The 19,120-nt window shown below is 36.8% G+C and overlaps 1 protein-coding gene across 1 annotated transcript; it reads right to left on the reverse strand.

Moving 5' to 3' along the window:
• Positions 1–1,893: 1,893 nt before the first annotated feature.
• Positions 1,894–19,103, reverse strand: LOC123699637 (AT-rich interactive domain-containing protein 4A). The gene is made up of 26 exons (XM_045646631.1): positions 18,724–19,103; positions 18,532–18,642; positions 18,133–18,289; positions 17,763–17,928; positions 17,174–17,392; positions 16,853–17,015; positions 16,545–16,682; positions 16,320–16,447; positions 15,754–15,931; positions 14,922–15,076; positions 14,453–14,676; positions 13,843–13,930; positions 13,510–13,626; positions 12,403–12,505; positions 11,925–12,071; positions 11,651–11,693; positions 11,481–11,576; positions 9,564–11,388; positions 8,750–8,925; positions 7,198–7,437; positions 6,052–6,262; positions 4,390–4,493; positions 3,335–3,457; positions 2,901–3,041; positions 2,408–2,536; positions 1,894–2,169 (listed from the first exon to the last, which is right to left on the reverse strand). The coding sequence occupies exons 1-25, from the start codon at positions 18,724–18,726 to the stop codon at positions 2,505–2,507; spliced, it is 5,088 nt and encodes a 1,695-aa protein (XP_045502587.1). The 5' UTR covers positions 18,727–19,103; the 3' UTR covers positions 1,894–2,169; positions 2,408–2,504.
• Positions 19,104–19,120: the final 17 nt, after the last annotated feature.

The raw sequence follows: 19,120 nt of genomic DNA on the forward strand, positions 1-19,120 counted from the left end.
CGTTGTGCAGTACAATGAAGTTCTATTTACAGTCTCTAAATGAACTTTCCTTATAATAATTAATGCAAATAACAAAAAAAATCTTTGTCTATAATATTTACGGAATAATCGCCTGTGCACACCTAACCATGTACCTGTAAAACCTCTATCAAACAGACAAGCAAATAAAACTAAATTTAGCAACTGTTCACTTTTATTCATTTTAATTATTGTGCTGTAATCAAGCGTAATAGATTATTTTAAGGCAGCAACAAATATACAGGGTGTCCCACTATATTAAGCTCAAAGGTGGTTATAGTTTTGCATTCGCTAAGTACGTAAAAAATACTTATAAAATTTCAGACGCATTTTTTTTTTCAAATAGATTTATTCTTAAAACTCAATGTGTACACCCATAACAAGCAACCCGCCCAGCTTTGCTACCAACTCGTGACCTATCGTTTATGTTTTCATAGACAAAATTCTCACATTAGCGAAGCGGTGTGCCGGCTGCGCGAAGTTAGAGAAGAAAACATGGATTTTCAGGAAAAATTTAGCAACATTTTTTGATGTAATTTTGTTGTTTAAGTATTTTTACGTGATTAGTATGATATGCAAAACTACATCCCTTCGCGCTTAGTATACCAATAGTGGGACACCCTGTATATAACTAATAGACTTTTTTAATAGTATGTATGTCGTGGTCATATCGTAGATTTGATCATTTCATGATATGAGTGGCCATTTCACGAAATGATCGCATATCGTGAAATGGCCAATTTAGTTTGGCCACATCATGATGTGGTTTGGGCAGATCAATGATAAGAAATCGTTTCACGATATGGCCAATTAACGCATGGTTTTTTCATGAAATTATCAAAATTATTTGATCATATCGTAAAATAGTTACATTAATCGTTGGTAGAGGCGCTGCAAGCTCTATGTTTAGGTATGTGATAAGATGGCGGCCGCTGGCGAAAATTAAATTATTCGCAGTTAAAAACTTCATAATTCGTTTAATAACAATATTATGAAGAAAGTCATAGCAAAGAATTTACGACGAAGAGGTACGAGTACTATGGAAAATGTGGATATCTTACTTATATGTATTTAAGAAAAAATGCGACTTAAATAAAATAATTTAAGAAACTACTAAGTACTAACTATATTATTATAATTGTTTGTTTTTTAAAAAGCGATCCGCTTCTGGCACTCGCCGGCCGCTGCTGCGGCACGCTCGCTTTGCTCGCTCGGCTCGTGCGTTGTTTATCAAAGTCTAACCTAACCTAACGTTTTCTATTGCAAAAACGATTCGCTTCTGGCATTCGCCGGCCGCTGCCGCGGCACTAACTTAAATGACATTAAATAAGTTTTTAGAATATAGTTATTCTGAAATTTTTTAATATTTTATGGACTCTTTATATTTTATACGATCTGGCCAAATGTGGATGACCAAATCGTGAAACGTTGACGATTTAACGATCTGATCAAACTATGTTAGCCATTTCACGATATGCGACCATTTCGTGAAATGGCCACTCATATCATGAAATGATCAATTCTACGATATGACCACGACATGTACATAGTAGTTTTGATTCTGTTGCAATCACGTGAGTGGTGCTTGCAGCTTTCCAAGTTTAACAATATATCACAGTATTACAATAGAAAATAATATTGTAATACTGTGATTATATTATCATTATAAATGTTTTATTGATACAGAGATCTTATTAACCGAGGATTTGATTATGTAAGATATAAAACTTGATATACAAGACATAAATAGCTCTCAGGTTGTTACAGTTATTTCTGGGTGATATAACTTTTTCTATATTAATTCCTAGGTAAACCAGTAAAATCGGCAAATTGCTAGTAGGCCGTAGGGTGAGGATGAAAATAAAAACATTCATGTATTATACCACTACCTTTATTGATTTAAATTAAAATCGTTAATATACAAGTCTAAAGATTATACTTGCAAAACATCAGTTTTTTTATAAATTATTTATTTGTATTTACAATAAATATAAAATCCAAACTCAGAGATTTAAAGCAAAAAATGCATTAAATTATGACTTTACTTGTGTAAATAAAAATAACGATAAAATATAGAGTTCAAAGTTGTAAAAACATATTTATAATTCATTTTAATATACCGAAATGTATTGTTATCCCTAAGGCGCAACGCTCTCTGAATCAAGATTCGAGGTGCGGTCGAGGCGCGGGCGTTCAAAAAGCGCGCCTCCTCTAGATATTCTTAACCGAATAATAGATATTCTTAAGAATAAAAAAAGAATAAAAAATTATTCTTTCTCTCTAGATATTCTTAAGAATATCTAGAGGAGGCGCGCTTTTTGAACGCCCGCGCCTCGACCGCACCTCGACTCTTGATTCAGTGAGCGTTGCGCCTTAAACGACGTAAACGAGATATTGTGTGAAAGTGTGCTTTAGTTGTGTTTATTCTATAACGAATAAACTGAAGTCTTCGGAATATTATTTCTGCACCAGGCAGACTAGTCGAATCATGAGCACGCGGCTTTGGCTGCCTTGACAGCTGAAACAAAAAAAAAACATTCATATATTATTATAATATAAGCTCAAAAGTATTTCGAAAAATATGTAAATATTTTTGATGCCACCAGTTGTGTACCTTGTACACGTATAGCTTTAGATTGAAGAGGAATATATAATACGAATATAGTTTTTTTTTAAGCTATTGCATAGCTTCTATCGCGGGCCTTGAGCGCGGGGACCGAATCGAGAAATTCCGTAACGATAAAACCTCACGCTCCCCACTCCGACGGGCGGAGGTGTGGCTTGAAGGCATAGCATGCAATAGCTTCACCGCGGCAGTCCCCGAGTGCCACACGTAGTTTTTAATTTTCCTTTTAGTTTTTGATAGTAGAATAATTTCTCACCCTCTCTCTCCTTCCTGCGTAGTTTCTTTCTCCGTCGGTCGATGGCCGCTAGTTCCGCCTTCACCGAGTGGTACGCTTTGCGCAGGTCAGCCATCCGCGACATCAACAGCTTGATACGGGACTGGCAGTCCCATGTTGGATCTGAAAGCAGCACGCAATAGCGGTCTTAGTCAAACATCGATCTAATATTAAATTATAAATAGATTATACTAGGTGAATTTTTCAACCTTCCCCGGGGGCCGTGGGCATCTTATGAAAGATTTCCTCACTCAAAAAAAGGGTGAATTCTTCAAGTAGGCACGTACGCCAAATTAAGAACTATGGGAAATATCGAACATCATGTTTTTTTTTAATACAGGATAAAAATAAATGTTCTTGCTTGCTTGCTTTCGATTAATTTTTCAAATTTATCTCGGCACGGGCGGTACACTAACCGAGCTCCACGTAGAAGTTGTACTTGAGCGGCGCGTGGTGGTCGTCGGTGTCGCGGCGCGAGCGACGCACCCGCACGCGCGCGCCCAGCGAGCTCTCCGACGCGAGCCGCGACCGGCCGCTGCCTGTGGGAACATTATACGTTTATCTATACTAATATTATAAAGCTGAAGAGTTTGTTTGTTTGAACGCGCTTATCTCAGCAACTACTGGTCCGATTTGCAAAATTATTTCGGTGTTAGATAGCCCATTTATCGAGGAAGGCTATAGGCTATATATCATCACGCTAAGAGCCACGGAGGTGAAACCGCGCGGAGCAAATATATGAGGATCGTTTTAAGATGAACGTTACTTCATGCAAGCCAATCGCATCGGACAAGTCGAAATCGAGGGAACCTAACGCGGATTAGTATCCGCAAAGAATCGACCACGCAGATGAAATCGAATATTTGGCTAAAGAATACGCATTATTTTAGTTGCTTGTACGCAACTAATAACAACCTGACCATGACCGGTCGAGACTACCTCATCAGCCGTATCGGTGTTGACATCATCCGAAATAATCTAGATTTCATGGGTTGTTGCAGATTCAGATGATTCGACAAGCGCAATTGAACGCGATTTCATAAGATTGAATATAAAATAAAATATAGTTTCGTTAATTTTATTGGACGCGTTCTGCTGGGATAAAAGTGCGATGATCTTTAAATACATTTAGGTATGCAGAAGCGGAAAAATTATGATTAAATAGATTATGATACAAAGCTTTTATCAATAAATTGTCATTTTTTCGTAGACCATATAAATAAATTTATATATTTTTTTGAGTAAGATGTCAATAGGTGCTCAATAAATATCATTATAATATGTGTAAATGTGATAAATATTGTGTTAGAAATAATTATTTAAACTCCAAGTTTCGATGCATATAGGTGCTCAATAAATATCATTATAATATGTGTAAATGTGATAAATATTGTGTTAGAAATAATTATTTAAACTCCAAGTTTCGATGCATACTGATACATACATAAGAGGGTTGTAAAGGGTAACTTACCATGTGGTTTATCAATATCAAGTGCACAAGAGTCCGCAGGCCTGCTGTCCTCTTCATCGTCTTTTCTTTCAGATGGACTGTCTCTTTCTGATATTCGGCGTTCCCTGTACAAAAATGAAATATTTCAAACATTATTTACATCACTGCAATACATAAAACTTTCAAGATTTCTTTTTTATTTCAATTCTACATTCATGCGTTTAGTTAACACATACCGGTAACAGCATTGACATTTTTTATGTGGTCTTTCAAACAAATCCTGTTATTTTACCAGACAGATAAGCTAAATTAATAATCCTACTGACTCTGATTTATTGCAAACTGACCTAAACAGACTGACTGACTGGTGCGAAACCAATAGAATGTACCTAAACTGCGGTAAATGCTATCAAATATCTTTCTCTCGAACCCGTCATAAAATCACATCTAAATATCATATTAATGGTAATTTTTTAAAAGAACTCTCAACGATTCGTGACTTAGGAGTAAACTTAGATTCTCAGTTACGTTTTACAGAGCATTACGATTTTATAATTACATCTGCGTACCGCTCACTTGGCTTTATTTTGCGCAGCTCAAAAGAATTTAAGAACTGGTCTACCACGCTATTACTGTATAATAGCTTCGTGCGTAGCCGCTTGGAATATTGCAGTACTGTCTGGAATCCCTTTTACCAGACTCACAGAAAAAGAATCGAAGGAATTCAAAGAAGACTTGTTCGCCAGCTGGCTTACCGAGCTGGTATCAAGAAATCATTGACTCGATATGAAGACAGACTTAAATATTTCAATATGAGATCTCTTGAGTCGCGTCGCACTATAGCTGATCTTCTGTTTTTGTATAAAGTGTTTAATAATGGTTTCGACTGTCCAGCGTTACTAACCAGATTTAATATTAATGTACCATCTAGAGTTCCTCGTCAACCTCGTTGCCTTTTTAGTGCCCCCTCTTATCGGACAAACCTTGGTAAAAACTCACCAACAGTCAGACTCACCCATGAGTATAACAAGCTCACTGGTATCTCGCAAGACATAGACATCTTCAGTCAATCTCTAACACGCTTCAAATCGTTAATCCTTCAATTTAGCCAATGATAAAAGTTTCTATTTTTCCTTTATTAATTAATGTAACCAACCTGTATAATTTTATTGTAGTGATTAATTTTAATATACCTAATTGTAATTGAATAATATTTGCAATTTTAATAATAATTATGTATTTGAATTCTGTATATAATTAATTGCTCTTTAATTTTTTATTATATAATATTTTTTTTTTATAATATTTTTTTATAATTTGACGAATATAATTGTAATTTTAGATTTGTAATTGTAATTGTAATTTTAATTTTAATTTTAATTGTAATTGTAATCCATTCTGAACGCTGTAATTTCCTTTAATTAGAGGTGCAGAAGATCATGTACTTGTATTAGATGTAACGAATGTAATCTGTATCCTCTGTCGGAAATTCTAAAATAAATAAATAAATAAATAAATAAATAAATAAACAGAACATATCTAGAAGTTGCAAATCGGATATGGTATTACTTGTACCTTTAATGGACACCTTGATCGTACTTTCCTGTGACTATACACAATTTCATGCAAAACGGTACATGTTGACCGGACTACAAACCAAGTATAATTAGACAAGTATCTCACCGGTGCGGCGACAGGTCGAGGCTGCTGTCGGGCGTGGTGGGCGGCGTGTTGTCGAGCAGCGCGTGGCGACGCGGCCACGGCTCGTGCTCGCACGCCTCCCGCGCTTCGCCCTCGCGCGCTCGCCCTTCGCCCTCCCGCGCCCGGCCCTCAGCGCTCGCCTCGCGGGGTTCGCGGCCTTCACGTGCCCCAGTTGAGTTGCGACGTTCTTCCGCTGCGGAATCAGGAGCTCTTGTAGGCATTGAGATAAACATATGGAGACGACACCGCCTACATCACTTATGTTCCGCTCAACATACGCCACATGGCGTAACTGCACGTTCATTTTTATTTGTTTTAAGATGAAACGCATCAAATATGCCTTCGTGTGTGTTACGATATTGCACAAATAATACAAATAATACGAAAAAGTGCAAAGGAATAACTTTCATCGGTAAGTACCTAACTAGATAATAATTTTTAAAACTTAGTTAGAGCAAAAAAATGGCGCACAGATTTTGTTCGTGGTGTATCCTCCATACGTAGTACTATTAACTCAATGCTTGTAGGACTATTACATTTATGTTCATGTCATGTGTAGCATTCAAACTTAATAAAAATAACATTTTGAAAAAGATTAAAATCTAGTGTAATTGGTTAGATTGGCTAATTGCACTATCGATATTTTCGGATAAGTGGAAATTTGGTTCTGATGACAATTTCGAAGAGTGAATTCAATTAGGATTTATTGTTTGAGAACTCAACATACATTTTTACTGTCAACTTTAGCAATATAATTTTCTCTTGTTCTGGGACTGTGTGAAGTGTTAAATTTTTAACAAGTGATAACTGCGTTAAAAACTCCATACAACAAATACAGACAAAAATGCTCACAAAATAAAAACTACTGGGCCTATCCGAATAAATTTTTATGGGACCAATTCGACACCATCCCGCATCGAACAAAAAAAGAATTACGTAAATCGGTTCAGAAACCTCGGAGTAATCAGTGTACGTACATAATTAAAAAAACGTACCAGCCGAATTGATAACCACTTCCTTTATTTTGAAGTCGGTTAAAAAGTAATTACGATTTCGTTTTTATATTATCTAAAGATTTTGCACCATCCATGTGTTAGAGTTAAAGATAATAAGTTGTTAAGCACTAACCCTTAGAGCGTTCGTGGTGCGGCGGCGCGCAGGCGAACGGCAGGTGCACAGCGAGGCGCGCCGGCGCCGGCTCCGCGTCCGGCGCCGGAGACCCGGGGATGGTCTCCTCGCACAGCAGCAGCGACAGGTTGCTGTCCTCCTCGCCCGCCGCCGCCACGCTCGCCGGGCCCGCTGTACCCGTAGCGACTGCTGTAGTGCCACCCGCTGACCGACTGCCGCCCGCTACTACCACACTTGCACCTGTGTATAAGTATATTAAGAAGAGCTGGAACGTCAACACATTTACACATTGCACATGTTACGCCGGGAGATACTGACACAAAATTTCGGGCCATTTGTAACAGGATGGCGGTCTAGAGGGGTCTTACTTATCCGACGAGTGTGACTTACGCCCACGCGACTAGTCCGCCGGTACCAGCGTTCTGACCATCATTTTTCTTTTTGTCATTGCGTAATAAGACCTCTGTAGAACCGCCATTCTGTTACAAATGACCCGAAATTTTGTGTCAGTATCTCCCGGCCTATGTATGTGTCATATTTTGCAATTGTTTATAAATACAGGATGATGTAATTGGTGTAGTACGAATATCTAAAAATCTATGAAGAATTTTTTGATACAGTAAATGGAAGAATTATATACTATTTTACAGTATTTAATAAAATCATTTAATTTTTTGTTCATTTTCATTAGAAATGTCAATTTTTCTCACCAAGGTGGAAATTTGGATGATAAGGATCTTGTTTGAAAAATATAAATTTTGACTATAATCGGCATTTTTTTTTCGAAAATCAAATTACTAATTAATAATCAGCGTTATCACCATTTACATTAATTTACAAATGATATCGGTTGTTCTTACTTAAAATTGAATACCAATGTCTTATTGCGGTATGTGTTCTTTGGAAGTGTTCATAAAGTTGTTGATCCGTAATTAAATTTTGCGGAAAATCTTTTAGAGCGCTTAGTTGTGACATATCCTAAGCATATTCAATAGAATTAAAAGACGAGCGAATATGCAAGCCAGTCTAAAACTTGAATATTTTCTAAAATGAAACTAGAGTCGCATTTATTTTTGAACATACTGTAAGTGAAATTGCATAAGTGTGAGTACTGTGAACATGCCAGCTTTGCTTAATTGACCGATAGTAAACATGAGAATACGTTTATTTCAAATAGAAATATATATATATAGTCAGTTAATATGTGCTGGTATATAGCGACTACATACCTGCACATATTAACTGTATATTGTCACCTAGGTATATTAATTAAGCACTTTTTCACTTTTATGTTAAGATCGTAACACGCACGAAGTATCAATTATCATAGTATATAAACCATGTTGTACCCAAAATAAATCAGACATTATAACATGCTATCTTGTGATTTTATTGCCATAACCAAAATCTGGCAAAAAAATTATGGATAAGCATAATATTTTAAGTGATGTAGTCGTCAGCTGTCAGTTACATGACAAATAATTTACGAATCATTCCTCGACATTTATCACATCGCCAATCCATGCTCTCTATCCCACAACCGCGCACTCACTATGCTTCCTCTCGTTCTTGCACGCGTCCTCCAGCATGAGCAGCGTCTCTCCGGCGCTCCACTCGCCGGGCGACTTGCCGGCGTGCGGCCCGCGCGCGCCGCGCTCCGCCCGCCCGCTCGCACCGCTGCCGCTACCACTACCCCACTCTTCTATTGATAGCTTGTCTATTATTAACCTATTGGGAAACAATTACGTTACAATAAAAAAAGATACTCCGTTCGCAATTTTACAAAATTTAATTGTTAATTTTATAAAAAAAACTTGTTGTATTTGGGCCGTTTTATAATTAGTTATGTAAGAAGTTGCAACTGCAACTGAGGCCCTATGCTCCACGAGGAGTTAAAGGAACAATCATCATCATCATGTAAGAAGTTATCTAATGATTTGGAAAAATGCACAAGTGTATTTTAAACATAGAATTTTCTATTTTCTATTCAAATTTAATCAGATTATAAACAATTCCATATATCTTAAAATAAATTTACCAACTATAGAGATGTTTAATATGAACAAATTAAACTACCTAAACAATTTATATTTTCTGGTTTTTATGGCATTCAAATGCTTTATAATTAATATAAATTTATAAAGAATAGAAAAAATTCGATTCCCTTAAGACCCATAAAACTGAAGGAATAGGATAAATTCGATTGCTCAGGCGGGTCACGAGTGGCTGAGTTGGTTAGGCATCCGCCCCGGAATGGCGCGAAGGATGCGGGTTCGAGTCCCGCCTCGTGATCGAATTTTTTCTACTCTTTATAAATTTATAACTACCTAAACAAATCATATATCAAAAATATTTGCTAAACATACCTTCTATCTGAGTCATCAGAATCAGTAGATTCGCTTCTGTCTTCGGGCTGATATGGCGGTATTGGTATAGTAGCCGCCGAAACCGATTGGTTTATTTGACTTGAAAGTTTTTGTATGGTGTCACTGAGTACTTTATTATTCTTCCCGGGACCTCCCAAAGGTAAATCTGCTACACTCTTTCGTCGCTCTAATATACTTAAAGGACTCTGCAATCTTGGCGGCGACGCTTCTTTTGGCTTAACTTTTTTAATGTCAGCAGCTGCATCGCGTTTAGAATCAGTCATGTTCGATGGTTCGCCAAATATAGAATCTTTTATTTCTTCTGGACTCAGTCTTTTACTGGTTTCAATTTTAGTAGGGGGTTTGAGTAATTCTCCTTTTGGTGTTGGCATCCTAATTTCAGGAGGCACAGGAGAATTTTTCTCTTCCGGTGTCTTAATTTGAATACTGTCCTTTTTAGGTGTAATTGGTCGATCTTCTGCCGGGGGTGGCGACATGGAAAGACGTTTGGCACTATTAATAGCTTTAAGTAATTTTTCAGCTATTTTTGGACCTTCGGATTGTAACAAGAAACCCGGAGGAGGTTCAGGTAAAACATCAATTCTTGCGGGACTGTCGGGTTCTGATTTATCTTCTTCTGTGTCGATAGGGCTGGATGGAGCATCTAATTTAGATAATGCAGGATCAGGGTCTAACTTTTCAATTTTGAGTCTTGACATCTCTTTAGGTTCAGAACTTGGGAGAGGTATGGATAAAAGATCAGTTTGATCGAGTATGGCTTTTTCATTTTGATGGTCGGCTTCTTCTTCTTTATCTTCAATAGGAGATGTAACTGAAGTAGTGGGTATTGTCGGTTTGCTTTGCGGGGGTGGTGTGTTGGGAGGCATTGGGATAGATTCTATAGGTGGTAATTCTTTAAGAAGAGTAATTGCATCTTGAATTTCTTTACTCTGCTCTTGTTCTATTATTTCTTCCTTGGCCACTTCCTGACTACTAACTATTTCTAATTGCGGCGTCATAGGGCTTTCTTGTCGGTCTTCTTCTTTAACGATAACTTCGCGCTCATCCTCGGATGATCGTTCGTCGTCAGCAGGACTTTCTGGAGAATCGTCAATTAACTCCCGCAATTTCGTAACTTTGCTTTTCTTCGAATAAGTTTCTTGGTTTTTAGCAGGAGTGAATCCTTCAAAAATAGGCCCAGAGCTTCCTTCACCGGGCAAAGAGTCATCATCTAGAGAAAACAGACCATCTTTGGAATCCTCTTCGGGAGTCTGCCTACCAGCAGCATCCCGAGTCGATCCAAATTCTCTAAATGGTGATAACGAAGGCGATCTAAATGAAGAGGCTCTAGGTCTTAATGCCTCTTCGGAAATTTCCTCACTAAGTGATTTAGTTAATGTTGAAGTGTACTTTGTTGGAGATATGTCATCAAATATGCGATGGGTTCTTTTCTTCTTTTCGTCATGCAATTCCAGTTCGAAGGGTTCGGGTTCTTTAAACTCATAAACATCTTCAGCTTGTTTTTCTTCCAGCGGAATGTCCGAACTAGATGTGGAAGGTTGGTTTTCCTCACTTTCTGTCGGTATTGTTTCAGTCTTAATATTTTCTTCAGGTTCTTGTTTGACGGTTTGTAGACCTTTAAGTTCAGATCTAATTTCATTTAGATCATAGTCCCGCCCTTGGTGCTGATGAGGTGTAGTGTTAATTCGCGGTTTCTTTGCTGGAGAGATGTTTGTTGGTGTTGACACCGTCCTGACAGGCCTTTTTCTTGGCTTGCTTGAACTGCTGCTATCACTTGATTTGGCATCCTTTGTGCGTAATGGAGCTGTTAAAAAGGATGACATTGAATTTATAACATACAGAATAAAAAAACAGTTACAACATACAAATATTTACGGAATATAAAAATCAACTTACTTTTCGGATTTGATTTGTCATCTGACTTTTTGGGCGGTCTCTTTACATCCACGTCACTATCTGAATCACTGTCAGTATCTGATCGTACAGAGGTTCCTGAAATGAATAATGTTTATATTCGTGTAACTAGCAACTATAGGAAATTACAATAATTATGAAAATATACGCACCTTCAGGCCTCTTGCTTCTAGCTCGCCTGCTTGCACCAGTACTCTACAAATATAAAAAGAATATCATATTTAGGCAAAAAACTTGATTCATGTAGTTAAATAAAATTAAACCCATTCATAGTTTAAAACACTAACTTAAAACATTGAGCATTTTCATTAGGTACATAATATTAACGTGCATTTTATTCAAGTAAAAAGCCAATATCTTTTTTGTTTTTACATTATAATATTGTTTTTTATTTGACAAACTATTTAACTATACAAAAACACCAACCTTCTTATTGCGAGCGTCATGTTGCGTTACATTGAGGGCGATACGCTGCGGCTTTATCCACTCGTCATATCGCGTGTTCCAGCCTGTGTAGTGCACGCGTAACATTCCTTCAGCGGATATCTCTATTACCTTTGCTTCATAGGTAACCTTCAAAAATGTATAAGTATTTATCATTTTTGCTGCTGGTGTTTTCTATGAATAAACTGTTTAATAACAAAAAACAGAGCGTGTGTACTGAGCACACGTGTCAGAAGTGAAACTTCTTTGGCAAGATTCAAAGATATAAAAATCGTCGCCTTATCCCATGACGTGACGGTATTGCCATGACCCGACCTTACAATTTTATACTCAACGCGCCTAAAGAAGTTTCACTTAAAAAAATGGCGGCAAATCTATTATTATCTGTCTATTAATTTTATTGTATGATTATGACACGATAATTTGTAGATTTAGTGCAACAAAGTAAAAAAAAACTCACTTTAGATTCTGATTGTGTTGGACCATAGTACACTTTGAGTTTGTCTCCAACTTGTGCTTTCACATTGGAATTTCCTATACGGGCTGGTTCACCAGTAGATGGCCTGCAAAAATCAAAATGATGAAATTATTAATTGAATTTGAATCATCCATACTTAAAGGTGAGTATCGACTTCGCGCTCCAAGAGATCGAACATTGGCGCGCGCTCCAGCCGCGTGAAATGGATACCAGTTTGGAACGCGCGCCAAAATGTTCGTTGGAGCGGTCGAACGCGGAGCGGTCCGTTCCGTCGGGTGTCGGTTTTTTACCGCGCATAAATCGTGGCGCGCGCGCCAATGGAGACGGGTTTGTCGTATTTTTTGTGTTTGTTGCGCTCCGAGTAATAATTATGGATAACCAAAGTTGCCGTAAATTAATTCAGCTATATGGTACGAAAGAAGTTTTCGAAGTTCACTTCGAACTGCATATCTCTTATAAGTGTCACTCCATACTGTATTCTTTTTCGGTACAGCTCTTTTATCCACCAATGCACTTTTCGTTTCTGTTTTTTCTTTCTTATTATGCTGTGTATAATTACAAAAGCTGCTGCTGCTCGTACACGACTAGCTTCCATGATGAACGGTCAAACACTGGAACAGTTGCCACGCGCGCCAGGCGCGCTTAGTTGATATACTTCAATTATTTGGAACGCGCTTCGCGGAACGCACTCTCGGCGCGGTCATTCATGGCGCGCGCGCCAGGAGCGCGAAGTCGATACCCAGCTTAATATTATAAATGCGAAAGTAACTCTGTCTGTCTGTCTGTCTGTTACTCAATCACGCCTAAACTACTGAACCAATTTACATGAAATTTGGTATGGACATATTTTGATACCCGAGAAAGGACATAGGCTACTTTTTACCCCGGGAAATAGGATAGGTTTTATCCCGGAAATCCCACGGGAACAGGAACTATGCGGGTTTTTCTTTGACTGCGCGGGCGAAGCTGCGGGTGGAAAGCTAGTAGATTATATTTTTACAATTCTTCAATCATATTCTTATGATTCTATTGATAATAATAATTGATACTTCTTAAAAAAGATTGCTATGTATAAAAAAGTATTCTTACTCTGTTGTCTTTCGTTTCCGCGGCCGCTTACTGCTGTTAGACGCTATGGTGTTACCGCTGCTGGCGGAATTTGCGCTTTGACTTCGTCGACTTTGCATTTTCTTGGTAAGACCGCATCTGAACCAATAATACAATCATTTTTTTCTTCAATTACAGAAAGTAAGCCATTAAATCCGACAATGTAAACTTTTATTTCGACACCAAAATCATTTTACCTCACAAATAATTGTTAAAAATTTAACGACTGTAGTTACGTTATAATACATTTACCATTATCAACAAAATATGTTTAATGTTTGTTTAATTGTGTTTTAAATAATTCTAAGTACTTACCTAGAGGCTCTACCAGAACTATCACTGTCAGTTGAAACATGTGGGCGTCGGGATGCGCGAGATGCACTTCCACTCCCACTTTCACTCACTACAAAAGGAAATCAACTATTATTTATTTATTTATTTTATTTATTTATCATAGATGCACCAACAACAGCTCAATTTGTAACAATAACAATAACTATTATTATAGACAGTTAGATGTACAAACCATTCTGAACGGCTCGAGGCGATACGGTTACGATCCCTTTTCGATCCCATATGTGTGCCGAGACCCATATTGGTAGAATAAAAATATATACTAATATTATAAAGCTGAAGAGTTTATTTGTTTGAACGCGCTAATCTCAGGAACTAATGGTCCGATTTGAAAAATTCTTTCGGTGTTAGATTGCCCATTTATTGAGGAAGGCTATAGGCTATATATCATCAAGCTAAGACCAACACAAGTGGAGCAACACGGGTGAAACCACGGGGCGCAGCTAGTATATGATAATAATGTAATCAGCTAAATGTAATTAGTTGTAGTGCTATTAAATTAAAGGTGGATAAAAGACAAAAGTTAAAACAAAAAACCTTAATTTGTAATTAAAATTTTGGTAGTACATACGTTTGGATGAGAGGGGCCGTCGTTTCGGTGTTCTCTTCTCATGCGACTCACTCTTGATTGGCGGTAGACTTCTAGTCTTAGATTGCGATCTAGACTTTATTGGCGCTTTTTCTTCACTCGTTGTTGAACTCTTATCTTTATCTTTGTCCTTGTCTTTATCTTTTTCTTTCTCCTTCTCCTTCTCTTTGTCTTTTTCCTTTTCCTTTTCTTTTTCTTTCTCGGGTCTGTGGAGAATAGTTTGTTATAAAAAATGTAGGTACTTATTCACAATTAAAAATTTTTTTTTATGCATTTATTAAAATCCGACTCATTTTGCATTACTCAATTAACAGATTTCAAATTTTATACACTTAGATAAGTGACAATAAAATAAATTCATAAGTTTAAGCGTGTTTACGTTTATTCAACTACATAATTATATTAATTTTTATTAAAAATAAATATATTCATTTGGATTTGGATTACTCACAATTTGGGAGTTGTGCAGGTTGGCACTAGAGGCTGATTGTCAGCGCTGTCTTCTTCATCGCTAGCGCAGGGAGCTTTCTCTTTTGGTTTATCGACCTTTTCATCCTTTTCACTCTTATCAGTTTCACTTTTATCAGAATCTTTGTCTTTTGCACGCTAAAAATATTAAACAATAATAATAAGAATAACGCTACATTTCCTCATAAACCATACATAAGGCAGATGAGTATAAATTTTATGTTAAATTATGGTCATAAGTGTTCAGATGTGATTAGCTGTTTAAAGTAACAGTTACATGATAAGTTTCACATGCTTATGATTCTGGTGGTCATGTGTGTATGAGTGGAAGTCATTTTTATAATAATAATTTTAGCGGCCGGCGGCGTGGATGAGCTTGCAAGTGTGGCGCCGGGTGCGGCAACGGCGCGGGGTTGTATGTTCAACCAATTTCGTAGCGTCGTGCACAGCTATGGGTAAAAATGTTCTGACGTGTACTACATAAACTCAAAACTCAAACATTTAATTATTATTCAAATAGAATTCTTCAAGAAGAGATTTCGAATCGTCATTATATTGTTAACATTTACCACCGAATCGGAAAGCAGTACTATGGAGAACAACTGTCAAGAAACTCCATAGTTGCTTCTACATACAGTGCCGGCGTAAGAGCCACTGAAAATATTGTGGCGCCCACTTGAGGGAAGCAATATCAAGTGTTAGGTTAACCAACTTCAGATCTAGACCCAGAATTTGTCGCCCTGGGCCATTGCCCCCTCCAGCCCCCCCTAACGCCGGCACTGTGTACATACGTGTACTTATAGGGCGTTACTCACGGGCGGCGCGGAGTTAACTGGCGTTGTGGGGGTGGCGGGCGGCGTGGCGGGCGCGGGCGGCAGCTTGTCGCGGTCGCGGATGAGGCTGCGGCCGGCGGGCGGCGTGCGGGCCCCGCGCGGGTGCGCTACCAGCGTCACGCCCAGCTTGCGGTAGAAGTCTTCGAAGCTGTGTAGGAACCTAAGGCGAACAGAACAATATTAACTTGAAGATATGTTGTATTTCCCCCAGAATAGCAATATCAGAATCAGGTAATTGTAATAGTCTGTAAATGTGTAGGCAAGGGAAATTGATTTATGCGCGGTTAACAATCGGCCGTTTTAAAAAATACCATATATTTTGTTGTATATCCTGTTTTGGTGGCTATAAATCGATAAATGTCGCTTGACAGATGGGTTTTTAATTTAAAGATTTTTAAGAGAAAAATGTCACCTGTAAACTGTCATATATGGACAATTAGAATACATTTATGGTAGTTGAATCCGTTATTCGATGAATTTGTTATTCGATGTTTTAACCAAGGATTGAAAAATCAGCCCTTATTCCAGTAAACCAATGCTAAACTTACTTTTTATATGCTTGCTTGCAGAGATTAGTTATGCTTGTAGTAACAGGGTGGAATCCCATTTTATCAGCAATTGTTTTCCATTGATTTTGATTTGTCACTCTATTATACCCTCCAAGCTTTTGTACAACCTATAAAGTAATTTTTATTATTGTATACTGAATTATTGTATTCATTTAGAACTGTGACATAATATAGTAATTAATAATTAGAATAAAATCAACATACTCTAAATAATCTATAAAGATCAATGTCTTTATTTGCGATAGTTGGGTTTCGATTTAACGGCGTTCCGCGATCATCCATGAACTTGTATAGTTGCGCCACAAAATGGTCCTTTTCTTCACGAGGCTCATCATCAGAACTCTAAAAGCAAATTAATCAAGTTATGTCAGGATATTTTTGAATTTTAAGGTTTTGCTAAATAACATAAAATAGTAAATATTGGAAGAGGTAATATGTAATTAGATTACTTACAGTAAACTAGCTAAAACTAGAACAATAAATAAATAAGTATGAATTTAGGTTATACTTACATCATCTGAAGTGTTTCTAGGTTCATTAAACAATGAATCTCTGTCCCAGTGTGGTGGAAGTACCCCATTATTAAGATACTGTAAAGCAGCTTCTACACCACACCATTCTAGTGGAGCACTGCCTTTGCGGAATTCCCTTGCCTCTTTCTTTGGCACTGTATAGCTGTAAGGTAAGGAAATATTAACATTAGAATACTTACTAGGTAATGTGACATAGTATTTATGGAATATTCACTATTATTTTATTTCATTGAAAGAATATATATTAAAATAATTTTTCAATTTATAATCAATGCAACTGTGACAAAAAAAAATACTTACTATCTTCCATCTTTAAATGAGCGCACCAGATAGTCCTCTTTGACCTTGATTTGTGCCGTGGGTGCTACAACAAGTGCAGGGAAGGCCGGTTGGTGGGGACGCCGGCGCTCCGCCCCACTAGCGGCTTCTACAAGCACTACGCGACCGACATGCGGCTCGCGTTCAGTGCTGTCAGCTTTTACGCGACGTGTTGGGCCTTCGCCCTCACTCTCCTCTGACCTAGTGAATTTATTTTGTTGAAGATAAAATTGAAAAAATAGTGTTTCGTTGGTTGTAGTTGTTGTAATGAAGTCAGATTATAATTTTTGGAATAAGATACACAGCATAATACAAAATAATTAATGATTTCAAACATTTTCAACTTTCAAAGTATTCAACTATTGAAAATATAAAAATAACTTTTATCATTTACAGTGGCTTCACATCATAACAACTAATATCATGTTTGTAAATAACTAATATAAGTTATTAAATTTGTTCAATTTCCATAAAACTAATATTCTCATTACAATATACCAACTTTACTAAGCATCCCACTTTACCCATTATACTAATCAACATTTAAATTATCTAAGAAATGAATACACACTGGGCTCTTCCACGTCTTCCTCTCCTGCCAGCTATCACAGGAGTGGAGAAATGTTCTGGATGTGTAAGTGGCAGCTGATCCAGTGTCTCACTTTCATTGAAATGCCTCCCACTCTTGAGACACAGTGCTGATCTACGCAATGTTGTTATATCGCCATCATCAAAAACTGAAAGTAATTCAAGTAACTGTTAATTGCTATGTTGTTGTACCTATTCATATACCACCTAAATATCTAGTATACTAGTCTGTCTGGCTGTCTAGCTCTAAAGCTAGGGATAGTTTAAATATTTGATTGAATAAATTGATTTCATATATATTAATATAGTAATTAGTCTTACATAGTTTGTAAAATAAGTAGTTATGAACATACCAACAGTATACTGGCTACAGTCCTGTATCTTAGTAATGACTGCTTCAATGGGATCTTTCTTTGGATCCTGCTTTATTTCCACTGTGCTACCAACCCTTAAGGTTCCTTTAATAACATCATCATTCACTGTTGTTATTCCTCCAGCTTTCAGAGTTACCTGTGTAATAAAAATGAAGATGAACATGAATATAATAAAGAATATTGTTTTAATATTTTAACAATTTGATAGATACATAAACTTATACAATGGAAAATAAGTTTTTTTTTGTATTTATGTATATAGAAATATAAATATTTTGTTGTTTTCAAGGAATATACAATATTATAACATATTTTTTACTACTTCTAGTAGAATTCTAGTATCAAAATTTTACAAATATTTTAACAAATTACCCTTACCTTGCATTTTATGTTGCGCACTACCTTCTTAACTTTTGCCTCACAAAAAGCACCTTTATACTTTGCACTAACATCAGTTCCTACAGGTAGGTATGGAGGATCATCACCCTGCTAAATTAAAAGATATCGATCAATATTGATATTAATTACATAGCTGATGAAGTTTTTATCAACAGAAGAAATAATACTTACCATTTTGTTGTTTATTAATATATCTTTAGGTATGAAAATAGCAACATACGTTAAACTTTATCGTCTTGAATTAAATGGCTACATTGAGTGGAACACTTATTTAAATTTAATTAACAGTAATAATGGCAAAATATTCTTGTGAAAACTTATATAAAAAATGTAAAATTATCACGGAAATTATAGGGAACGCATACAGCGAAGATTGATTGCGCGGCAACAAAGGTCTTCCATGGATAAAAGATTATACACAGTATAAAATCATGAAACTAAATTAATTTACTACAATAATAATCACGAATCTTAAAAGTTGGTTTTTGAAACCGTTTCTACTAGCCGCAAAAACTAGGTTCAATGCATTGCAGGAACAAACACCATTTTCGTCAAAGTGACAATCTGA

The sequence above is a fragment of the Colias croceus genome, chromosome 18 (assembly GCF_905220415.1).
Source record: "Colias croceus chromosome 18, ilColCroc2.1".
In the NCBI taxonomy this organism is placed as follows: Eukaryota; Metazoa; Arthropoda; class Insecta; order Lepidoptera; family Pieridae; genus Colias; species Colias croceus.

Bases quoted from the DNA above. Each gene is read 5' to 3' on its own strand.
- LOC123699637 (XM_045646631.1), bottom strand. The intron at 12,072-12,402 runs GTGAGTTTTTTT...ACATTTTTGAAG, and splicing joins CAACACAATCAGAATCTAAA to GTTACCTATGAAGCAAAGGT. The intron at 3,458-4,389 runs GTAAGTTACCCT...ATGTTCCCACAG, and splicing joins TGATATTGATAAACCACATG to GCAGCGGCCGGTCGCGGCTC.